Genomic DNA, 25246 nt, shown 5'->3' with positions numbered 1-25246 from the left:
CTGCCTTACTTGTATCTTCCCAAGTCAGGACAATAACAAAAAGGTTGTCTGGTGCCAGGCACTGGTGGCTCACGCTTATCATCCTAGCTCCTCAGGAGGCTGAGATATGAAGATCACAGTTCAAAGCCAACTTGGATAGGAAAGTCTGTGAGACTCTTACCTCAATTAATCACCAAAAAACAAAGTGTTGCTGTAACTCGAGTGGTAGAACACTAGCTTGGAGCATCAAAAGTTCAGAGACAAGTTGGGCGCAGTGGCTCAGGCCTGTAATCCTACCTACTTAGGAGGCTGAGATCTGAGGATAGTGGTTCATAGCCAGCCCCAGCACTAAAGGCCGTGAGACTCTTTTCTCCAATTAACCTTTGGAAAACTGAAAGTGGCTCTGGATAGCTGAAGGGGTGGGTAGGGCGGTAGAAGAGCTCAGAGGCAGTGCCCAGGCCCAGAGTTCAAGCTCCATGACCTGCCAGAAGAATAAATAAATAAAAATAAAAATAACATACACTGAGTGGCTGGGTGTTTGACCTAGTTGGTAGAGTGCTTGCTTAGAATGTAAGAAGACATCGGCATCACATACACAGAAAAAGCCAGAAGTGGTTCTGTGGCTCAAGTGGTAGAGCTCTAGCCTTGAGAAAGCTTAAGGGCAGAGTTCAAACGTCAGGACTGGCACACAGACACAAAAGATACATTGAGACTTTTGATGATTATGTGAACGGAGCATATTCATTCATATAAAAAATGCATAGAGGGGCCGGGAGTTTGGCCTAGTGGTTAAAGTGCTTGCCTAGCATGCATGAAGACCCGGGTTCGATTCCTCGGTACCACATACATAGAAAAAAGCCGGAAGTGGTGCTGAGGCTCAAGTGGTAGAGCTCTAGCCTTGAGAAAGTCCAAGGACAGTGCTCAGGCCCTGTGCTCAAGCCCAGGACTGGCAAAAAAAAAAAAAATGCATAGGAAACCAAACTTTCTTGTTTTAATGATCTTCTTAATGTTTGTTCTTCATAATTTTAGCTCTTTTTAGTGTCAAATTTAAATCATATAAAAATTCAGGGCCTGCCCTAAAATTAGTCACTACAAAACACTATAGCTATTGTAGAAGACGCAGGGTCAGATGGTCTGGTCTTGTTACTCTTTTCTCCAGGATGATATGGTGCTGTGTGGATCTTGATAGGTCATCGTGTGCAGAAAGGAAGTTAACTTTAGGGAGTGCCTCCAGGGTCACTGTTGTATAAGTTCTGAGGTGAGTACTGAGAATGGAGTGGCAAAGTACTCCTGTGAGGAGTACTCCTGTGCTCTAGGTGCTGAACTTGGAAGGCAGCAAGAGGGATGAGCTGGAGTTGTCCTTCATGCCGGATGTGGCCAGTGTAGATAGAAAGCAGCTCCTCGGAGTGGCACAGCCAACTGGGCAGTTAGAGAAATGGTAATGTTCATTTGGATGTCATAGGGTGTTCCTCACAGCGGCCAGCGCTGGGGACGGAGGGGAACAGAAGAGACTGGTCCACATGGAGAGAAGGCACAGGTGGTGGACATTGAATATGGCCTCAGAACAGCAGGGCAAGGGAGAGTCATGGAAATGACCTTCAAGAGGTACCGTGCTTAGCCTTGCCATCAGACCCCATTCCGAGGGGATCCTGCCACCGTCCTCCACTGAAGGCTTTTGACTAGTCACTGTGGAGTAATATGTTTTCAGCCTCAGTAAGAGATTTTGTGGTTGTTTTGGCCAGTACTACAGTTTAGTTTGCACTCAGGGCTTTATGCTGGCTAGGCAAGTACTCTAACAGCTATACCATACTCTCAGATCTTTTTGCTGGTTATTTTTAAAATAAGCTAGTATATTTACCTCCAGGGGCCTCAGTCCTTCCATTTATACTGCCCACCATTGCTTAGATTATAAGTGCATTTCACCCTGCCCAAACCTTCCTGTTGAAATAGGGTCTCGTGAACTTTTTGTCCAGTTTGTCTTCACACTGTGGTGTTTGATTGATCTCTGTTTAGGAATGTAGGTGTGAGCCATCTGCACCTAGCTTGGTATTACTAGTTACTACAGTTAGAAGGATTCGCTTTTGCTCCTATCTTGACTTTTTTTTTTTTTAAGATTTCTCATCCATTAAATTTATCACAGTGAATAATTTTAGACTGTCACTTAAATGATAACTTACTAGAGAGAAAATAACTTACTAGAGAGAAAATGACTTCCTGACAACTTTGTTGCACACAATGTGGCTCTTTGCCTTGGATTCTGCAAAAAGTCAGAAAAACTACCAGGTTGGGGAACCAAGCCAAGGACAACTAACTCATCTCATACCTTAAAAATAAATGTCCTAGCTAGGCACAGTGGCTCACACCTATAATCCTAGCTACTAAGGAGGCTGAGATCTGAGGATTGAAGTTCAAAGCCAGCCGGGGCATAAAAGGACCTGAGACTCTTACCTCCAATTAACCTCTAGAAAACGGGAAGTGGGGCTGGGCTCAAGGGTAAGGCCATAGCCTTGAGCTGAAGAGCTGAGGGACAGCGTCCAGGCCGAGTTCAAGCCCCATGACCCACCCAAAAAAAAAAAAAATCCTACATTTTCAACTGGCCTTTTCTTTGAATTTTGCTTAGAAAATCCTTTCCTATTACTCTAACCTGTCAGCTTTCTGTTAGTCCAGATATTTGGAAGTACACATTTGTGCCTTTGTCTTGAGCGAAGCTCAGTTCTTCAGACCACATAGGAGCTGATAGAATTTAGTGGAGGGGGGCCGGGAGTTTGGCCTAGTGGTTAAAGTGCTTGCCTAGCATGCATGAAGACCCGGGTTCGATTCCTCGGTACCACATACATAGAAAAGCCGGAAGTGGTGCTGAGGCTCAAGTGGTAGAGCTCTAGCCTTGAGAAAGTCCAAGGACAGTGCTCAGGCCCTGAGCTCAAGCCCAGGACTGGCAAAAAAAAAGAATTGAGTGGAGGTTGGTGGGGCAAACAGGAAATGTCTGTTTTTCTCTGGAGCTGACAGCCAAACAGAAAACTCTTACAGCATCATAAGCGGGAAGTAGCCAAGACAGAACTATGGGATTTTTCACTTGTTCTTTCTATATTACTAGAAGCAACAGAAATGAGTTTTTTGCTGTAAAATTATCTTATATTGGTTTTGCTGTTAACAAATAGGATTATGAATATTAATAGATTAAGGGCACCAATAAACATTCTGATGCTTTTGACCATTTCTTGTGTTTTTTTCAGAAGTTAGACTGAAAAAAGAAATATTTCCTGAATGTAATTCATCTTAGCAGACTTACTTTGTTGTTGTTGTTAGGCTTAAGGCTTGAATTCAGGGCCTGAGTGCTATCCCTGAGCTTTCTCTGAGATTTTCTGCTCAAGGCTAGAGCTTTACCACTTTGAGTCACAGCTCCACTTCCGGTTTTTGGTGGTTAACTGGAGATAAGAGTCTCATGAGTTTTCTTGCCTGGACTGGCATTGAACCATGATGCTCAGATCTCAACCTCCTCAATATCTAAGCCACTAATGCCCAGCTTCTTTATATTTTTTGATCAACCTGTAAAACATATATTAAATACAATTATAAAGTGCAAAAGTAAACTTCTTTCTTTCTTTCTTTCTTTCTTTCTTTCTTTCTTTCTTTCTTTCTTTCTTTCTTTCTTTTTGGGGGGGGGTCAGTCCTGGGCCTGAGCACTGTCCTTGAGTATTAACTCTACCACTTGAACCACAGCACCACTTCTAGCTTTTTCTATGTATGTGGGGTATTGAGGAATCAAACCCAGGTCTTCATGCATGCTAGGCAAGTTCTCTTACCACTAGGCCAAACTCCCAACCCCAAGTTCGTTCTTTCTTTCTTTCTTTTTTTTTTTTTTTTTGTTGTTGTTGTTGGTCATAGGGCTTGAACTCTGGGCCTGGGCGCTGTCCCTCAGCTCTTCAGCTCAAGGCTCCACCCTACGCCTTGAGCCACAGAGCCACTTCCAGTTTTCTAGTGGTTAACTGAAGATAAGAGTCTCATGGTCTCTAGTGCTTGTGCCCTGATCTGGCTTTGAACCACAATCCTCAGATCACAGTCTCCTGAGTAACTAGGATTACAGATGTGAGCCACCACACCCGGTTAAGGTTTTTTCTTAATTGCTGCAACTTGGGTCCCTTGTGTGACAATTTATTTGTGGAACCCTTCAAAATGCAAGAAGCCTTCTAAGCATCTTAAAGATGACATACTGTCTTTCAAAATGGCCTTTACAAAATCTCCTATTCGGTAGCATGTTTTGTTTCACAAGGTAAATAAAAACCCAGAACATCTCTGTTCTTTTTTTCTGAGCTGGGTTTCTAATGATTTAGTTTCATTGTTACTAAGAATTTAGTTTGCTTCAATGTGTGGCTGAACACATCCGAACAGGACAGGCTGTGTGGGAGTCATCTTCCCATCTGTAGCTGGCACTGAGTCTGATCTCAAAGCCAATGTGAACACTCTCTAGCTATCTCTGGGTGGAGGGTGGAAGAAGTTTTAATATAGCACTCCTGGAATCTCATTCTGAGTAATTTATCAGGCTTTTTAAACTAAGGAAGGCTAATAGCATAATAGTAATTGGCTATGTAAACTTAAACTTATAAAAATAATTACCTACAAAATTGACCTGTAGGCATAGAGGTACATTATTTCTTTTCTAAAGATGATTGTCAGGCTGGGAGTTTGGCCTAGTGGTTAAAGTGCTTGCCTAGCATGCGCGAAGACCCGGGTTCAATTCCGTGGTTCCACATACATACAAAAAAGCTGGAAGTGGTGCTGAGGCTCAAGTGGTAGAGCTCTAGCCTTGAGAAAGTCCAAGGACAGTGCTCAGGCCCTGAGCTCAAGCCCAGGACTGGCAAAAAAAAAAAAAGATGATTGTCTTAAAATTAGAGTCCACCATATGGTTTTTGCTAGACGTCCCACTTGTGGGTAAACAAAGTAATTTATGAAAGACATTCTTTGCCGTACCTCAGAAAGCAATTTAATATAGCACATTTAATATAAATAGCTACTTAAGAAATATCACTACCCAGGGGCTGGTGGCTCTTGCCTATAATCCTAGCAACTCAGAAGGCTAAGATCTGGAGAAAGGGAGGGAGGGAGGATTACTAAAGTATAACTTCCTAGCTACTAGACATCTCAAGACTTCTTGGACTTGAATAATTTACTATCGGTGGCTCTGCTGGGCCGAGAGATCTAGTAAAATTAACTTGTGACTCTGTTTACTTACGTCTGCCACCTGACCCAACCACTGGGTGAGAGAAATTATGGGCATTGGCTACCTGTTCTCCATCATAACTGAAAAACAGCCTATCAACTACGGGGACTATCCTGGGAAAAAGCGACCCATAATTAAAAATGTGTTATTTGGCTTATATTTTAAGGCATCACTCGTGTACTGTTATGACAGAAAGCAACAATGTAGTTATATTAGAATGACAAATGTATTAGAAATTTCTCTGGTTTGTAATTACTAATCACATAGACTAGTAAGCCAATTTCATACTCAATGTCTTTCTATCTCCTTTAACTGATCTGTACTGTTGGCTCTCCTACCCTCACCTGCTGCCCTCCTATTAACAGGAAGTGTAGTCTTGTGGGAGTCAGGACTCCAGCCTCCTCTGCTGGCTCAGCCTGTGAGCGTGGGTAAGTCTGAGACGCGCTCCGTGGCCTTGTGACCATCGCAGTGTCCGTGTGGGAGCTTCTGGCCCATGTGTCTTCCTTTGGCTGCCCCTCATCTCAGCACGTGCTGTCCATGTCCCTGTCACCCGCGTGGCACAGGGAAATATGCCTCCATCGAGGGAGCTGATGGAGTGTTTGTAGGTCCCAGTTAATCCTGTTGCTGTTTAAACACTGTCCTTGCAGAATCATTAAACATACATGCCAGCTCTCTCAACTTATCAGACTTCCCTTTGTTCTTAAAAGGAAGGAGAAATTGATTCAATTTATATCACTCACCAAAATAAAGTGTCTAATTTAGAATATGCAATATTTTCCTATTTGTGATTTTCAAGAGTTGGCAGGTATGCATTGTTTTTATAGTAGCATCAGAATATCAGTTAAAAATGCAGTATTTCAGCTTTTGTAAAGTCCAAATTGTTTGTTATTTTATGGTCATGTATGTTGTTGTTTTCATTAAGAAAATGCGAATGTCTGTATTCATTAGCTTAAAATTTTGATATGTAGTATCTGTGTTTAATAGAAGCCTAACAAGGAAAGCTATACCATCTGACTGTCTCTGGTGTCGAATGCCAGGACTGTCAGTCAGCACTCCAGACTCCAGGTGCTTAGTAAAAGCCTGGATCCTCACGTAGCAGAAAGATACTGTTCCAGAAATAAGAAACATTTGCTCTATCAAATACTCTGATCTGTCAAAGTATTAAAAAATTGGTGTTCCAAGGATGAAAATGAGGATATTTTCATTATCATTAGGAATAACATTTGTTGACTGATCATTATATCTCTTACCCAAAAATAATCTCTAGATTTTATGCCTCTAGCACAAAGTTGACATTTCAAAAATGAATTGACTCAATATTATTTAAAGTTAATTCCCCTGACTTTATGCAGAAAATTAATGTATAGTTGATACTTGCAGATGATGGAGAAGATGAAGAACCTAGGATCTTAAACATTACTAGACAAGTTCTCTGAGATATATAGTTCTCTGAGCTATATCCCTGGCTTTGAGTGGCCTAATGCCCAACACCTACTTCAATGGAGAGGGCTCACCCCAGGTTGGACCTCATAGTCCTCCTCCTTTAAACCAGTTTCTTCGAGCACTAATTGTAGGCTAAGAGATGCAATGATCTTTTGGCTTCTGGGAGAACAGCTAAGATGAAGCATGACAAGTGACTGGTGCTCACATGGCTGATGGAAAGCACTCAACGTCTAGACTGGTTACCAGCCTCAGCGGCTTGACCCTTACTTGCCAGGAAGGTTTAGAGCACCAATGGTCTAAGGCCACTGAGGCTGAGTCTTGGTCCTGGCCTCACCATTAATTGCTGTGATTTTTCTGCTTTTGCCTGCATTTGCTCATCTTCAAATTGAGGTGGGAGGGTTACCCCTCAACAATTAGGTAAGTTCATCTCTATTTGGTGTTGATACAGAGCACAGAGTTAGCGTTTATATTAAAATATTTATTTCAATAGCTCCAGTAGTTTTTTGCCCTGTTCCATGAGTATTTCTTTGTAAAGAAATCAGAATGACTTCTGTGTCTCAGGTCCCTCATCATATTTGAAGAGCAGCTTATCTGATAAGCTGTTTGTGGGCCTGGGTGGTAAGCATGGATTTCCCATGAAGCTCGTCTCCTATGGGTACTGCCAGTTCCCACAAGCCTCACATACTCTGGGCATCAGTCAGTGTCTACAAGGAAAGATTTTCCAATAGTAAGGCATGTGAAAAGACAAACAGGCCAAAACTCAGAGCCCTCTAGGGACTCTGACCTCCAAAACAAGACTCCATTCTGACATTTTCACAGGCTGCTTGAAGGAATTCCAGTAGGGTCATTCCATTTGGTGAACTCCTGAACAGACCCTCAGTCATATCAGGGGCTGATTTACAGGGTTTCTTTTTCTCTCCTTGTTCTAGGAAGGTGGAGAGTAGATAGGATTGCTGTGACTCTAAGGCATGGGAGACATATATAAGTACTATACAGAAGACCTGGGATTTGGAAGTAATAAAACAGTTGTCGTGTTTCAAGGGATGTCTTATTCTAAGTCATCGTCTACATTCTTTATCATTTTCATTTTGATGTTAGGAAATGTAAGTCATAATTGTATTTATATTTTTTTTCATTTTTTAAACCCAGCCATTTAACAATGAAATAGGTTAAATTAAGAAATCTTCTTCTAACAAACCAATATGTATGTTAAGAACATAGATGTTTCCCTGTGACCTTTGGGACGGCAAGAGCAGCCTTAGCTCCTGTGTCAGCGTGTTCCCCTGAGGACCGTGGCTGGTGGCGCCTGTCCCACACAAGGCTTGAGGTCACCCTCGAGGGCAGCTCTGGAAAGTGTTTTCACTCCATCTGGATCCCCTTAAGATATTTTACTGTGTATTATTACACATTTCTTTAAAACAAAAAAAAAGAATATAATGCTAAAAATAAATGAAAAGGGCAGAACCCAAGAGATCTGGAGCCTGAATAACTTAAGGAAATGAGTGGGTAATTAGGATTTATTTGCATTGTACGTGGCCTTAACTGCAAAGAGCCATTGCAGAGGTGAACAGTGTTCCACATTGCAGAGAGCAGGCTTGCTGTGAGATTTTGTATGGATTGTTTTGGGGGTTTTTTTGTCTGCATCTTTTTTTTTCAAAGAAGTAATCCGTGGGTGAGTCTGTAGAGTTGTATTAAATAGGGGCCCTGAACAATCAGACTCCTTACTTGACATTTGATTCTCTTCACATTTGATTCTCTTAATAGGCTTTGTATGAGTTTAAAAAATGGAATATAAACAAGTTAGTTGATTTATGATCTCAAGCAAACCTCTCAAAATTAGTAGTACAAATGAAAACTTATTTTTTGTCATCTTCTAAAAAACAGTCAGAAATGCAGGCTAACAGGAAAATGTTGGCTTCATGAATGTACATGATTTAATAGGTGAAGAGGCATAAACTTTCCTGTCAATATAAATAGTATTTTTAAATGTGCATGGAAAAAAAATCTCATAAATTGTTACATTAGGTTTGTTGGAACTAATTTTTTTCTTCAGTTCTTACTTTCTTTCATTTTTTTTTTTTTTTGCCAGTCCTGGAGCTTGATCTCAGGGCCTGAGCACTGTCCTTGGGCTTTCTCAATGCTAGAGCTCTACCACTTGAACCACAGCACCATTTCTGGCTTTTTCTATGCATTTGGTACCAAGGGAACCAAATGCTAGGGAAGCACTCTACCACTACTCCAAACTCCTCGACCTCTTTCCAAATTTTACACAATGTGGTTTTATTGTTCTTATAGTAAATACCTAACTTAAAAACTAATCATACAAATCTTAAATTTAAAAAAAAGAAACCCAGGTGATTCTAGATTACCTAGGTTTAAAGTTAAAAAAAAAGAAGAAAGAAACTAAAGCAAAGTAATAAATTGATCACAAATAGATCCTGGAATGTACTAGAGAATTGTATGGCCCTTGGTTGGTGCTTAAAATATAGGTAAGATATAAATGCTGAAAAATGAGCGCACAGGAAGGTGTTTGTCTCTCACAAAGAGTAACAGTGGGTGTTGAGGATTTAGTTCAGTACAAGAACACTGGAGGCCCTGAGTTCAGCCCTCAGCTCTGGGGGAAAAGCAGTGATAGTGAGACATTCATAACATGAGAAAGTGTTACTTTTCAAGTATATTTTAACACCATCTTCTACATTTATGTATGTTAATTTCCATTTTTTTCCAAAGAAGTGATATTCAGTTAAATAACAATTTACTGATGGGGCATAATTGCATGTTTGCTGTCTGTGGATATAAGCAATTATTGAGCTTGCTTGTTTTCCTTCCTTTCTTCCTTTCTTTCTTCCTTTCCTTCCTTCCTTTCCTTCCTTCCTTCCTTCCTTCCTTCCTTCCTTCCTTCCTTCCTTCCTTCCTTCCTTCCTTCCATCCGTTATGGGGCTTGAACTCTGGGCCTGGACACTGTCCCTGAGCTCTTCAGCTCAAGGCCACCACCTTACCACTTTAGCCACAGTGCCACTTCCGGTTTTCTGGTGTTTCATTGGAGATAAGAGTCTCTTGGACTTCATGCCCAAGCTGACTTTGAGCTGTGATCCTCAGATCTCCGCCTCGTGAGTAGCTAGGATTACAGGCATGTGTCTCCAGTGCCCAGCCTGGTGTGTTCATTTCTGCTTCAGTGCTTTTTTTCTGTTTCATGTGTTTGGATCTGATAAGTGTCCTTGATGCACTGATACCTTCACATTTTGGAGCATTCCTTCCTTGGTAATGGACCTTCTGAAGTCAGCTTCCTCATACTAATATAGCCGCATTGGATTTCTTCGCGTAGCCTGATGTGAGATACCATCTTCCATGTTTTTACCCTTAACTCATCTGTATCTATGACGTGGTTACTTACAGAACTCATTTCATGTAGCTAGATCTCTCTTTTTGACATAATAACCTGATAATCTTAATTGCTGTGTTTCACCATTTACATTGAAGGGAATTGCTGGTATGACCAATGTATTGATGAACGATTGCTGTTAAATGACTTGAAACTGTAGCACTATAGCACCTTAGTATGGCAGCACATGTCTCTCCTCTCTGTTTGTGCAGGGCAGGGTACAGGTATGAATAGCTGGTTGCCTCTGCCTCGGGGTCTTTCAGGAGCCAGGAGATGGTGTCAGCCAGGGCTGATCTGGAGAAAGAACCTCTTCTAAGCTTACTCCCACCATTCTTAGCAAGACTAGCCCTTGGGGACTCCAGGCTTGCAGTTGCTGGAGGGCATCCCCTGGGCATCCCCAATATGGCAGCTTCCATGTTGTTTAAAGCCTGTGACTAAGAAGTCTGCTACCAAGACAAAACTGTGAGCTTTTCGTAGCTCTTCTATTGCCATGTTCTATTGATTAGGAATACCAATACCATAAGGCTGGGCTTGCCTACCACAGTTATGTTTAAATTCTTCATTTTTCACTCAATTTTGTTTGTCCGATCTGTTGCCTTTTAATTCTTTTTTGGGGGGGGATGCCTTTTATAATAATTTCACTTTAATTTTTATAATGTCTGTTAACTCCGCCTTTGTTTTTGAGACTTTACTGGTCTTTCTTAAGTAGGTCTACTGTTGCTAATCCCACTCAATAAAATGTCTAGGTGTTTTTTGATTGTTTGTTTTTTTTTTACCTAGAAGTTTCCTTTTCTTTTCTACATTGTCCATTTCTCTTCTCATGTCCTCATGTTTTCTTTTAAATACTTTTCCATAGTAATAATAGCTATCCATAGTTACATTTGTTGTCCTTTTTAATCGATGAATGTCTCCCATTAAATAAGTCACATTTTCTTGCCTCTTGTTAAGTGTCTAGTTTTTGGGGGGGTTGTTTTATATTTTTAATATACCACTGTGAATGTTACATTACTGAGTGTCTGGATTTTATTTTTGTTGTCTTCCTTTAGTGAGTGTTGTGCTTAGGTTTGGTAGGTAGCTAAGTTGCTTTTGGATCACCCTCAAGGCCTTTCCTTCACTCTCTTTGAAAATGCAACTACCAACAGGTATTTTTCTGGACCCACCTACAAATAAGGCTCTGTCCACTGTTTTGTGCATACCACATTCTTCTCGCCAAACACAGGGCCTACAACCAAGTGGCAGCTAGCCAAGTAAAAGCCCAGCAGAGGTTTTCCTCTTCACTGGGCCTTTTACCCATGAGGTAGGTTCTTAATTTTATAAGACCTATAAACTGAGGGTCAGGAAGATTTAATAAAGTAAGGAAGTCCAGCTAATAAAGAATATAGTTTTAAAGACACAGTTGCCTCTGGAACTGACTCTGAAATTATAAAGAGCACTAGTACAATAGAAAAGATTGGCTTTAATAGAGAGTTAAAACAAGGCCATTTTTAAAGTAGTCTGTGGCTTTTCTCTTTTGCGTAAGGCAAATAAAAATAAATGATGATATATAAAACTAATGTAAGTGTAAGATTTTACTTGAACAGTATAGTTCTTCTTTCAAAGTCTCCTGAAGCCAACTGTGTTGCTTATACTCAACATCCCGGCTACTCAGGAGACTGTGGGTTTGGAGGATCGTGGTCCAAGGCCAGTTCCAAACAAAAGGGAGAAATAAGTGAAGTTAAAGGGCTGGAAGTGTCACTCAGTTGGTAGAACACCTGATTAGCAAGCACAGGGGCCCGGGATTCTGATGCCAGACTCCAGTACTGCAAATAAATAAGCACATACAAATAAATACCTTCTAAAGATTAAAACATTCTGTTTAGCCATCTACGTCATTAAGCTAGTCAGGGTTGCATATGTGTATACATGCGATCCTGTGTGTGTGTGTGTGTGTGTGTGTATTTATGTATATATTACACATTACTTGTGTATACCGTGTATATGCACTGGTTGAACCTACATATACATACCTACATAGTATATGTACATATTTAGTAGTTCATATATATATATACATATATAATAAAGTATTCATGTGAACATCCATATAAACTAATCCATTTCAGTCTTCATTACCCTCTTCTTGCACTGAGTCCCACATTGCACTCTTTGCAGAAACTGTGACCATATTGGAAAAATTCATTTCTAACCAAGCACCATGCTGATTGTGAATACAGAAGTATGCTCAGTGTTCTGTATATTCACCGTAACACAGTACTTGAAGGTACTTAACTAAATGAATGAAATAAAAATTTTAAATGCTTCCAGTAAATGAGCAAGTAACTCCTTTGTTCTTTTGAATCTTTTAGGCACATATCTTTTTATATTTCCAGGAAAATCGAGAGCTTACAATAGATCATTCTCTTATGGCAATATTTCTTTGACATTTAAAGAGTGAAATAAAAGTCTACTAGTTCTATAAATCAGCTCTATGTTTTCTATGATTGACTATCAATGAGCATTTTTCTTTCCTGATTTCTCATTATAAGATAACATGTTTTGTTAAACTCCCTGAGTTAGAGCAACAGTAGTGATGCCATGGGGGAACATCTCTGCCACCCAGAGGGCATGACCCTCCTGTACTGCACACAGCTCCTGCAGCCCTGACTGCTCTGTGGGTCTGAATGTGGTCCAGAAGCTTCCTGAAGGCTTCTCAGGATAAAGCCTGTATATTCCATAGCTTGCAGGCCCCATGTAGTCTTTCCCTGTGCCTGACTGCGCCCTGTACAGCAGCCTGGCTCAAGTGTGCCCCTTGTATTATTCTTCTTGGGTCTTGATATCTTTGAACACACTGTTCTCTGCATGTTCTTGCTGTCCTTCCTTTCCAGGCTTCTCAGCCCACAGGCTTGTTTGTGAGGTACTCTACCTCACTCCTTTCCCCCTGTGTCCTGGTAGATGATTCAGAGTAAATCACTGTGTCATTCTGAACCAGAAAATGCTTGACCTTGCCCTTCGGGGTTAAACCTGAATCTGTGATTTCCATTGTGTGTTGGTTTTTAGTTCTGGCACACCGTCATAGAAAATATTTAACATTCCCTGTTTTGTAGACACGATTTTGTACTCTTCTCTGAATATTGTGTTTGAATTGAGGCATAATCCTATGTTTCAGACTCGGCTTTTGGCTCTCAGAGCACTTGTCTTGCAAGCACAAGGCCTCTGGGCCCTATCCCTAGTCTGTGTGTCTGTCTCTATCTCTCTCTCTGTGTCTCTCTCACATACACACACACACGCACACACGTCTGAAATATTTGAAGCTTCTCTTATGTGCACAAACACAAAGGATATAGGAGAGGGTATGCCAGTCAAAAGGAACTTTGGGTGGATAGCCATTTCATGTTGTCACACGGTTTCAGTGTCATTTTGTGTTCTACTAGATAGAACAAGTCTGTCGGCCTCTGTTGGTTGGAAGCATCCCTATTTTGAGAACTAATTGTCCTTGCTCCCCCTCCCTGTTACTTCACCAGGCCACTGCCTGCCGCCCCTGCCGCCCCGGCCTTCTCTACTGTGGGATTTCAGGAAGACCACCCAGGTCTCCCTCTGAATGAGCTTTCTGCCTCCTCCCTCCTCCTTCCTCTTTCTTCCCTCCTCCCCACACCCTCCTCCCTCCCTCTTACAGGGAACATTCATCCAGGTTACAGAGTGGCATGCCTGAAAGGGGAGGAACCAGCAGGCAAGGAGAAAGGAGAGAGTGATGGGAAAGCTTTTCTCAGTCCAGACTCTGAAAGAGAATTAAGTCCTACAAATGTGATTTGAATGACTTTTTCTCCATTCTCCAAGGAATAAGAGAGTGAACCATTTTAGATACTTAAAAGTTAATTCATTGTGTACAGTGAATGCCTTTGAGAGCTCAGTTCTCTCACACAGCTCATTGAGAAAAGCAAGGAGACTCAAACCATATGCCTAGGTTAAAAGTTGTGTGTTCACTTCTTCAGAACCACAGCTGGACAAGTCATTTAAGCTTCCAGGGCCTCACTGTGGCATGGTGATGGAAGTAGTTGTTGAGTGGAGCAGGCGGGGTTCATCTAACTGTAAACTGTCGGAATAGTGGGAGAGCTTGAGTGGTTTTCCCTTCACATCTGTACCACTGCTCTGAGCAGGAAGAGACCCAGCACTCTCCACTCAGGGACGTCAGCATGCCCCCATTGAGCCAGGTGGTGGAATGGAGAGGGTGAGGACAGGGCACACAGGAGCTGTGAACCCCACTCCACAGGACACCTCTCCTCTGTGTGTGTGTGTGTGTGTGTGTGTGTGTGTGTGTGTACATTTTCATGTCTATATAGTTTGGGGAAGTAGCATCTCACCATAGAGCCCAGGCTGACCTCAGCCTCTTGAACTTCTTGCCTCTGCTTCCTAAGTAACTTGAGTTATAGGTACATGTCACTGTGCATCTCATACATACACACACAATTTTAGTAATAAAAATGAAGGTCTTATAAGATACATTACCTGATTTTTGGAGATACACAGTTTGGTTTCCTTTTATTCTGTGTACAACAGAATATTTTTATTCAGTTGTTCCTCTCAAAGTCTTTTGGTTTTTTTTTTTTTTACAAAGAAAGTCTTACACCGTACCCATTTAGAAATGATCTGAAGGTATAGTATTTCTCAGTAGTATTTAGAATGGGGATCAAATATACCTATTTTTCTTGAAATATGGCACCCTAGAAAAAATCTTGACTATAACCTCCACTGAAATGTATTCAGCACACATTAACTGAATTTAGCACACAACCTCTGCATGAAGCCTCAGAGCTCAGTGTCATTTACCCGCTGACTAGCTACAAAGCAACACAACATGGAAAGTCCTCTTCTCTCATCTCCATGGCAGGAACACTGGGAGCAATGAGCCCTTGAGTCTCCACAGGCTCTTTACGTTTGTGACTTTTGAGTATTTGGCACCAGTGAAGCCTTACTCATTAGTAATATGCCCAGCTTCTTCCTTATTGAGGCACAGCGTCATCACAGAGAATCTTTTCTTCAACGACTTTGTAAGCATACATTGGCTCTGCCAAGTTTCTCTGTAGATCCCCTGAGCCACGTCTGTTTGTGTTCTAATTCCCCAAAGTCTTTCTTGGATTGCTGCTACTCTAAGCCATACAGTTTTTCTCACGCTTATTAAATATCTCTGCTTGGGGTGGTGGGAAAGTTGACTTGATTTATAGCAGTAGTAAAAACATGGTGGAAGCAGATCTATCATATGCATTTAAGTGACCGAAACCACATACCATCTGAAGTTGCCTCATGTGACAACAGAACTAAATGACAAAGTGGTCAGAAACATGCAGGAACCTAAAGGAAAGCAATTTTGGGAGTGACCCTGGGCCTCTTATGAAAGAGAATGAAGGCTTCCTTCCTTCCTCCATAATTCAATCCAAAGACATGTGGCTGAATTAGTAGCTGGCCAATTGCGGTAGGGGCAGCAGAGGCAGTGAGCTAGGCCAAGGAGAAACCTGAAGGGTTCAGCTGTAACAGTAGCATGATGGGCATACAGGGCAGCCATGAGTTAGTGCTGGAGACTGTAGGATTCAGTGAAGGGAGCTACCAGTGGCAAAAAGAGAAATGAGCCCATGACTCTGGACTTCGTTTTCAGGACTTAAAAGCAGCTTCCTGGGAAAGAAAATGTTGGCTTTGGCTGTTTTCAGTATTCCTTTTGCAGTGTCATTAAGAATGTAGATGCTGAGCCAGGCTCTGGTGGCTTACGCCTTTAATCCTAGCTACTCAGGAGGCGGAGATCTGAGGATCACAGTTCAGAGCCAGCCTGGGTACTAAAGTTTGTGAAACTCTTATCTCCAATTAACCACCAGAAAACCAGAAGTGGCACTATGGCTCAAGTGGTGGAGCACTAGCCTTGAGCTGAAGAGCTCAGGGACAGTGTCCAGGCCCAGAGTTCAAGTCCAACGATGGACCACCACCACCAAAAACATAAAAAATATAGACCCTGGAGTCTACTTGTAATGGTGTCCTGGCCACCACTTACAAGATAGGCTGCCACTGACAGAGTATTTGATGTTCTATGCCTCAGTTTTCCCATCTGCAAATTGAGATAATAAGATGGACTTCACAGGTGTGCTGGCAAGATAAATGAAATAATGTATTAAAAGCACTTAGATCATTGCACACAACAGGCACTAAATAAAGCGCTTACATTAGTTCATAAAAAGTTAAAATTCTGTGAAATCATCATGGCATAATTGCTTCTGCTTTCTTTCTCCTGTAGAATTACTAGAAGGTCACAAAAATTTCTGCTCATAAATGTCTAAAGATCAGAATGAAGCCTGGAAATGCTGATATTCTAGAGAAAAGCAATGTATTGATTTGCAGTAAAAAAAAAATCTGAGCATTGAGGAACTAAAACTTGGGTTAAATTCTAAGGCTACAACAAGCTTTGTCATGTTGGTCTTAATGTATAAAATGTCTAAATGCCCAGATAACTATAGACATCACAAGATTTCACAAGGGGTTACATGAAATAATCTTTGCAAAGTGATCAACCTAAAAAATACCCCCAGAAATGGCGCTTATTTTTTATTACTAATGTGGAGGCAGACACAGAAGAAAATGCTTTTTATTGGGGGAGGTAGTCTGGTACTGGGATTTGATCTTGGCCTCGTATTCTTGGTTGGCTTTCTTACTAACAATAGTGGAATAGGAGAGGGCATGTTTGAGAACTGTGCTAAAATAAGCCCCTCCCTTCACCTGCACAGGGCGAGGCTACCTGCAGACAGAGTTTCCCTTGACAGGAAGCGTGTCCATTCTCGGGAGGGCAGAAGGAGAGTTGGCAGTGTGCCTTTAGTGCCCAGCAGCCTGGGAACCAGGGACAGGGACCCTCCGGGACCCTCCTGGGAACCAGGGACAGGGACCCTCCGGCCCCATCTGTGTGTAAGCTGGGAAGCCCAGGGACTTCCAGCCTGCTTTGTTCCGCAGAGGGGGTCGTGCTGAGTGCCTAATTGAAGTGTGTGTGTTCATTTCCTTTCAAATAGATGTGCTTTCTTTAGAGAACAGTGAGTTGTTGGTCACAGATTGGTGGCTTAGTCAGCTGATGCTAGACTTCTTCAGAACTCGGTGTTTATTAGCAGCTTTCTTGTTACACTTGATTCATTCATTCATTCATCCGGGTCTCTGCTGTAAGTGGAGAATGAATATTCTGGGCACTCTGCTAAGTGTTGGTGGGCAGCTCGTAGAGCAAGGCCTGCTTTGCACCATTTTTTGAACACCCATCCTTGGGCGGCAGGTAGATGCTCGGTGTGTGTGGAAATCGGTTGCCTGGCGTTTCTTCTGCCCAGGCCCGCAGTGCGCGCGCCCCGTGCCGATGGCGCCTGGGGAGTGAGCTGGGGCCGGCGGCAGGCGGAGCTCCGAAGCTCCCCGGGGCCACGCTTCCCACGCGGGGCTCCTTTTCCTGCAGGCCGGCATGGCGATGTTGGCTCGGGCTGACTAGTGGTGGGAAGGGGAACTGCCGCCCGGGGCTGAGCTGGGTCGGCGTCTCGGGTACAAAGGGGAGCTCCGCGCGGCCAGCGCTGGCGGCCGCCGCCTCCTCGCTCCCCCGCCGGCCCGGCCCGCCCGGCCCGCGGCTCCGAGGGACGGGACGGGACGGAACCGCTTCCCTCCCGGGCCGGCCCTCACTCGGCTGCCGCCCTGAGAGTCCGGTAGGAAGCGTTTCCGCAGCCCCGAGCCCAGGGGACCACAGGCTGCAGCGGCTGGTCGCCTTAGGTATCCGCAGTCTTCTCGTCACCACTGGGGTTTATTTATAACCGCCTGACTCAGTGCTCGTCAGCGCTCGGGCTCTGGGGCTGCAGATGGAGGCGCGCGGCGGCGCGGGGGAAGCCGGCCGGGGCGGGCGGGGCGGGCGGGGCGGGGCTTAGCCCGGTGCGCTGGCTCGGGGGCGGGCGTGGGAGCCGGCGCTGGGCTGCGGGCCGGTGAGTGTGCGCGCAGGGTGTGTGTGCGTGCAGGTCAGCCCGGAGCGGAGCTGAGCGGAGCTGAGCTGAGCTGAGCCGACGGGGATGGCCGCCCTCTGCCACTCCGAGACCCGCGCCCCCCGGGCGTGAGGAGCCGCGTCCTGCGAGCCAGCCTTCTCCCGCCGCCGATGCTGCCGCCTCCCAAAGCCTCTCACCATGATCGATAGCGCCAAGAAGCAGCCACAGGGCTTCCCAGAGATCCTCACTGCTGGGGATTTCGAGCCTTTAAAAGAGAAGGAATGCCTTGAGGGGAGCCTCCAGAAAAGTCTCAAGGAAGGTCAGTGTGCGTCTGTCTGCTTGCGGTCTGTGGTCTGTGCGTGTGCCTGCTCCTCCCCGGAACGCGGGACGCTCGTGCCGCCACCATCCCATCCGCTGTGGGGCCCGAGCCCAGCCAACTCCAGGAATGTCGCAGTCAGGATCCAGTGAGGGGGCTTGGGAAGCCCATCCTGATTTCAGGAAAATATTGTCTTGCATTTTGTGTATTTTCTATGCTTTTTTTTTTTGAGGAGCCATTTGCTTTTCAACATTAGAGCACCCACCGCTTCTTTTAGGTTTGCATACACATAATTCCCGGAAAATTAATTTTCCCTCACTTAGCATATTAGCCATTTGTATTGTTTAAAGCCAGGAAGGAGCTAACTGTTTCTTAATTAAATCCTGAATGACGGTCAGTTGCTTGTAATGCACAATACATTTTTTTTTATTTTTTGTTTTAAAAGTATATTGCACAGTTTTTGGCTTGGGTTGGTTTTGGTGTTTTTTTTTCCTCCCCAACAAAGCAAGCAAAGAGTAAGCTTGAGAATACGGTTAGTGACTACTAACCGCAAGCCCAACCCAGTCCTGACCCAAGAAAATGGTCAGAGGCCGGGCAGTGCTGTGCCTGTCCCTACCCTGCAGATGCAAGCCAATGCGAAGGCTGCGCTGCGGTAGCTAGACCCCATGGATCATGGTTTAAGGACTGAATTCAGGGGTCTCAGTAAGTTCCTTGTAGATTTGAGGCCTCTGCCTGCTTTCTTTGAACATTGTTTCAAGTCCTACCTCAGGAGCCTTTTTTTCCTTTCCCTGGTGCCTGGCCTTCCCACTGGCTCTTGTTCATCCTATAGAATCTCAGAGTGCAAATACACTGTTGCCACCAAAGGACCACTGAAAACCCCTCCACATGGATGTTCCTCTCCCCACTCCCCCCCTCATTTAGAATATGAGCATATAATGACAGATGATTATAGATATAAACTATAAGAAGCGATAGTGACTGGGCTTGGTAGAGTTGAGATCGTTTTTGGTATGGATAGAACCAAAGGAGCCTGCACAGGAATGAATGACACACAGTGAAGTGTCAGTAGCTGCTGCTGTGAACTGAACAATATGTTGCTCCTGTTTATACCCAGCATGCTTTATTGTAGACTTACATAAAAACCAGTGTCACTCCAGTTTTTAAGGCACATTTCTGGAGAGTCATTGGGCAGAATCAAAACTTTATAAATCATTAATTTTTTTTTAAAAAACTAACTTTTATCTGTGTTTCATTTGAGTCACATTTACAAGTATTAGTTCCCATTAGCTTCATATATTCATATACCACTTGAAAAACCGTAAAGGTAGAAGCAAATGCTTAAGGAGCATAAAAGGCAAGGATTAAAGGCAGAAAGACAGGAACTAGGGGGTTTAGCCTCCTGTAAAGGAGTAAAGCACACGCCTGGCACGTGCACAGCCCTAGGCTTGATCCTGGGCACCAGGAGTACAAAATGGGGTGGGGCACTGTCAGCACAACAGCATTGATGTCTCCAGAATGGGTGGGTTCTCCTCCCCAGCTCAGCACTTCTGAGGTGCAGCTTGAGCTGCGGTGATACGGTGATATGGAATGCATGAACTAGGGAGTGAGGTGTCCTCAGGCTCAAATCCCTGGTGCATCATTTACTAGTGTGGTGTCCTGCCCATGTTCATTGTTCTGAACCTTTCTTCATCCGTATCATGAGGAAAAACAGAATCTACTTCCTGCTGTTTACAAGGGATGTCTGCCTTAAGGCTAGCTTCTCATCCTCTTCCTCTTTGCTAATCCTGTGTTACCTCTTGTTACATATATAAACACTAAATTCAGTCTGTATATGCCTACAAAGTAGAGACGTGCCTGTGCAATACCATCCTAAAGATTTGTAGATATAAAGAGGTAAGGAAAGAACTTTTGTTCATGTTTCAAAAAATACTGTACAAAAACAAATTGGATGGTAAAGTTTGTTCATCTTACCACAGTTGTGTTGAACTGGGCTTTGATTTATATCTGATGAAAGTATATATTATTACTACTCCTTTTCTGTGTGTTCTGTGTGGGGGGGGGATCTGCTACCTCAGATCAGGGTTTATTTAGAAAAGAAAAATAGATAAATTTTGTAGAAATCTACTTTGAAATCATATGAAAAACTTAGTTCCTGTGAGAAACAGAGCCCTGCAATGGGCTGTGTCACAGCTGCTGTCTGCAGATGAGCAGCAGCAGTCCATCTCACAGATCACCGGATTGCCACATGGGGACAAGGCACAGGGGCTTCATCTGCATTGAGTGCTAGATGACAGAACACGCATTGTAGTAATTTCTGAAAGGCCGTCAACATGCCAGCCGTTGTGCAAACACCTGGGATTAATTTCTCACTAGAGTTTTAGTAGTCCTATACTGTTTTGTCAGCTAACTGTATAAATGATGGTTAATAATGCCTTATAGTTTATTCCTCAAGTGTGAAATTTCCCATCAAATCATATCTGATTTTCTACTCATGTTTGACAGGGTTTTGTTTTTAATCTGTTTGAAAAAGCAGCATCTAGATTTATTTTTATTTTTTTTTATTGCCAGTTCTGAGGCTTGAACTCAGAGCCTAGACACTGTACCTGAGCTTTTTTTGTTTAGGGTTAATTAGAGATAAGAGTCTCATGCACTTTGCTGCCAGGGCTGGTTTCAAACTATGATCCTTAGATCTCAGCCTTCTGGGTATCTAGAGTTTTAAGCCCCTGGGTTGGATTTTCTTTTAATGCATTAATAGTAAATTTCTAGGTGATAGGAGAATAATTTTGGTTCATATAATTCTAATCACACAGACACTAGCCTGCTGTCTGAAGTTGCTGACTTAATGTCTACTGTAAGCGACTTGGAGGTACCCTGCTTCTCAGGTGCTTGCTTGTTTATATTGTGATATTTTTGTGTTACTGTGGATAATGCTAGTTGGCTGAAAATATCATGGTGTGGGAGCAGAGAGAAACAGTCTTTGAGTAAATTCTGGCATTTTTGAAATAACTCAACAAGAAATGTTAGTAACATTTGAAAAAGAGACCCTCCCCCCACTTCACACAGATCTTGCACATGCCAGCCAAGCTCTGTGTCCAGCCCAAGGGGAGCTACTGTCTCGACCACTGGTCACTGGTTGACACCACAGCATGGGAAATGTTTGAATAACAAGTGGTATTGCCACAAGTTGGTCTACACTTAGGTGATTTTTCCAGTAAGTACTATTTGGAGAGGTTAGTATTTTTTGCTATAGGCAAGAAATTTTCATGAGAAAATTCAAAGCAGCATTCTACTTAGATCAGCTTCTTTTATCATAGCAGCAGTGGAGAATCTCTTAGCTTTGAACATGTTCTAATTATGCTCCACATACATAGGATTTAAAATTAATTTCTAGACACACTGAGCAAAGGAAGGTGTTACAGATCATGCTGACTTGACAGTAGAAAAAATGATAATTATGAATTTTTCAGGGAAAAAATCATGTCATATAATATAATGAGATTATGTCATATAATTATTTTAATATGAGTCATTTTGGGGACAAATGACTCATAATACCAATGCTGCAGCATACTTACTTAGCAAAGGCAAAATGGTAATAAGTGGACTAAAAAGATAGAAAGGTTGATAGAGAGAGTTCTCTAACGTTGAAGGTAAAGTGCAATAAAAAGAAAACTGCGGCCAGGCAGAGTGGCTCATGCCTGTAATCCTAGCTACTCAGGAGACTGGGATCTGAAGATCGAGGTTCAAAGCCAGCCCAGGCCCTAAAAAGTACATGAGACTTATCTCCAATTAGTCACCAGAAAATGGGAAGTGGTGCTGTGGCTCAAGGGGTGGGTAGGGTGATAGCCTTGAGCTGAAGTGGTCAGGGACAGAGCCAGGCCCAGAGTTCAAGTCCCATGATAGACCAAAAGGAAGAAAGGAAAGAAAGAAAAAAAAACTGTGTTGTGCGTAACTTGGCTAACAGTCACTGATCGCCTCAAATTCAGTGAGTGACCATTAAAATACTGCAGACACTCCAGTGTGATTTGTGGTACTATCTCATAGGTCACTGTCCTCTTGACTCTATGATTCAACCCAGGAGTTGGGATGAGAAGAATTTCAGAGATTCTCAACTCTGCCTCAGACTATTTGAAGAACATCCAGGATGAACGGTGTGGCAGTTTGTAATAGATTGCCTGGAAAACAGGACAGTACTCTGGCATAGATTATTGAGGCATATCTATCGTGGACTTTGAAAGAAGAAAGTGGATGTTTGAGGTATTCCGAGTGCAATAGGCTGGGAACATAGATCGGATAAAGTAGATAACTGCCAGTTCATGGAAATAAACTGGTACGGAACTCTGCCCGTCATATTCACTATCCACACGTGGTGAGCGGGTGTGGCACCTGTCAACCAGCTATCCATCGGTACAGGAGGTTGAGAGGATGGAAGGAGCCCAGGAGTAAGCCCAGGAGTTCACTAGATAACAAGGTGAATTGACTAGAATACTTAAAAAGAAATAAAAACTTAAAAATTCACTTCCTCAGGCACATTGGCCACATTTTAGCTGCACAGCAGATAGCCACATGTGCCTGGCAGACGCCACATGGAACGTTCCCATCCTCACAGCGCTCTCCCACAGTCTCCAGAGCCACGGATTTACAGTGTGCTTGGGAAAAAATCCAAAACCTTGAGGTCAGAAGCCCCGCTGTGCCCCCAGAGCTTCCTCCTGTCTCTCAGATCACGTCTCTGCACACCCTTCAGGTTCTGCACACCAGCCTTCTGGGACACAAGTGAGTGGTCCGCGTGCACCCTGACCATGTGGTCTCCCTCTGGACCCAGGTGTGCAGGCAGAGCTGTGCATGTCCTCAGGGAAGAATATTTGAGAGCAGGCCTCTCTGTCCTGGGCTGAGACGTCAGGACACACCCAGGGACCGGGCATCTCGGCTGTCCTGGGCCTGCCCCATCAGAACTCCCCTGTGGCCCCTGGAAATTTGTCTGCAGTCCCACCTCAGTGAGGTGACAGACTAGTATGACACCAGCCTGCTTTTATTCAAAGCTTTCAAAAAAATCTGCTAGTTTCAAACAGTGGGTTTGGGGTTATTTCCTAATGGTGGCTTTATCAGGTTTGTTAAATGGGCTTCTGCCTGATAAAAGGGCAATGCTTAGCATTCCTCTTGTGTCTGCAGTCGTCTTAGTCAGCTCAGGCTGCAATGACACAACACCACAGCATCACTTTTCCCACAGTTCCTGAAGGCTGGAAGCGCATAGGGCCTGGTTTCTGGTCAGGGCCCTTTCTTGTCCCACCGCTGCTGTGTGCTCACCCCAGGGCCCCTCCTGGAGCGCTGCTGTCTTTGGTCAGTTCACTCACCCTAGTGAGTGAGGTCCCGCCTCGTGGCCCATGTCATCTTAGCTCCATACACAGTCGCATAGGAATTTTGAGGACACTATTCACTAGACACCAGCGAATTCTTGTTGGTACATAAAACTTTTTCTGTGGAATTATAATAAGAGCCCATATGAGTAAAAGCAACTACTGTAACTATAAGACTTAAGAAGTGTATGCTAGGGTTTTTTATTTTAAGGGAGGGAGGTGTTCTGCCCTCAGCACCACTACCAATCCTTCCCCTCTCCCCAAAACTGATGCATTAAGGTAGCTTTCTATATGTTTGCATGGCTCATGCTGTCTCTGGCTTAATAGTTCATCATACCACACGAAACACACTTTGAATTCATTCCAACTTTTGACAAAAAAAGGAGCCAGGGATTTGTGTGAAGGTATGATCAGTTTAAAGAAACATGCCCCATTTTTAGCAGTCTGTTTCCATGACAACAGAGGCAGCAGCCAACCAGCAAGTTATCAGAGCTCCTGTAAATTTCCAAGGCTGGGTGTCGAAAACATTGTCTTTCTGACCTCATGCTGCAGATTAATGCAGGAAACTCACAGTGAGACAGCCTGGAATGACAGGAGTCTTGTCAGCCTCCAGTTTTTCCTACAGTTTTACTCTTTCCTTGCTAATAGAGGGTAAATGCTGCATTCTAGTTCAGGAGACCTTCCTATAGGTAAAGGACAGCGGCTCTGAACCTGTCTCTCTGCAAGATAGCAGCCTGTGTAACACAGGTGCAAAGGAATGGTGGTAGCATTTGCTACTTGGACCAAAGGCTGGCTCAGATTTTTAGTTAACTTGATGTTGCCACTCCCTTTTTCACTAGAAAATAGTCATGACTATGGGAGTTTGGCCTAGTGGTAGAGTGCTTGCCTAGCCTGCATGAAGACCCGGGTTCAATTCCTAGGTACCACATACATAGATAAAAGCCAGAAGTGATGCTGAGGCTCAAGTGGTAGAGCTCTAGCCTTGAGAAAGTCCAAGGACAGTGCTCAGGCCCTGAGCTCAAGCCCAGGACTGGCAAAAAAAAAAAATATTAAAATATTCCTGGTACAAGTGCACACTGCACCATTCTGCTTTTGTCAAAGCCCGGCTCTTACCAACACACCACCATTTTATTCATGGTATCTTTGCATCACGCTTTAAAAAAAATGACATGAAAAGGAATCTTAGTTTATAATAGGCAAATTAGACCCCCTGAAAATATGCTCAGAACCGTGATGTTTGCTTGCTACTTGTTAGCCTGTGTGAGAACATGCAATGCTTTGTTTCTCTCCTAATGTGGCACAAATTAATTGTAATGGAGATGAGAAGAACCTGGCAACTACTGCTTCCTCAAGATCTTTACTTTGCCCATAACTCCTTCTTCTGGCTCTTCAAGGCAACTTTTGTCTCTTATCTTCCATCAAGATCAATTCCAAAATAACTTCAAAGCCAAGTGCATTGAATCGCGCCTGTAATCATAGAAACTTAGAAGGCTGAGATCAGAAGAACCATTACTCAAGGCCAGTCTACACAGTTTGTGAGGTCCTGTATCAACAGCAAAATCTGGGCCTAGTGGTATGTGCCTGCCATCCCAGGTATGGTGAGAAGTG

At 43.4% G+C, this 25246-nt stretch overlaps 1 protein-coding gene across 4 annotated transcripts in view; it reads left to right on the top strand.

The window, feature by feature from the left end:
• Mrtfb (myocardin related transcription factor B) overlaps positions 1-25246 on the top strand; it is a 66863-nt gene that overhangs the window by 4147 nt on the left and 37470 nt on the right. The window contains exon 2 of one of the 4 annotated variants that reach the window (XM_090324668.1): positions 5563-5625. The exons of 1 other annotated variant lie outside the window; for it this stretch is intronic. In XM_090324668.1, coding sequence (XP_090180794.1) covers positions 5563-5625 — 63 coding nt within the window. Of the gene's footprint in view, positions 1-5562; positions 5626-18086; positions 18288-22347; positions 22756-25246 lie in introns of those variants that run through there. 2 more of the 4 variants (XM_090324671.1, XM_090324672.1) reach the window with 2 other exon arrangements.

The sequence above is a fragment of the Megascapheus bottae genome, chromosome 36 (genome assembly GCF_031878675.1).
Source record: "Megascapheus bottae isolate mThoBot1 chromosome 36, mThoBot2.hap1, whole genome shotgun sequence".
In the NCBI taxonomy this organism is placed as follows: domain Eukaryota; kingdom Metazoa; phylum Chordata; class Mammalia; order Rodentia; family Geomyidae; genus Megascapheus; species Megascapheus bottae.
Note: the sequence above shows the minus strand (reverse complement) of the source record. Positions and strands in the feature narration are given on the sequence as shown.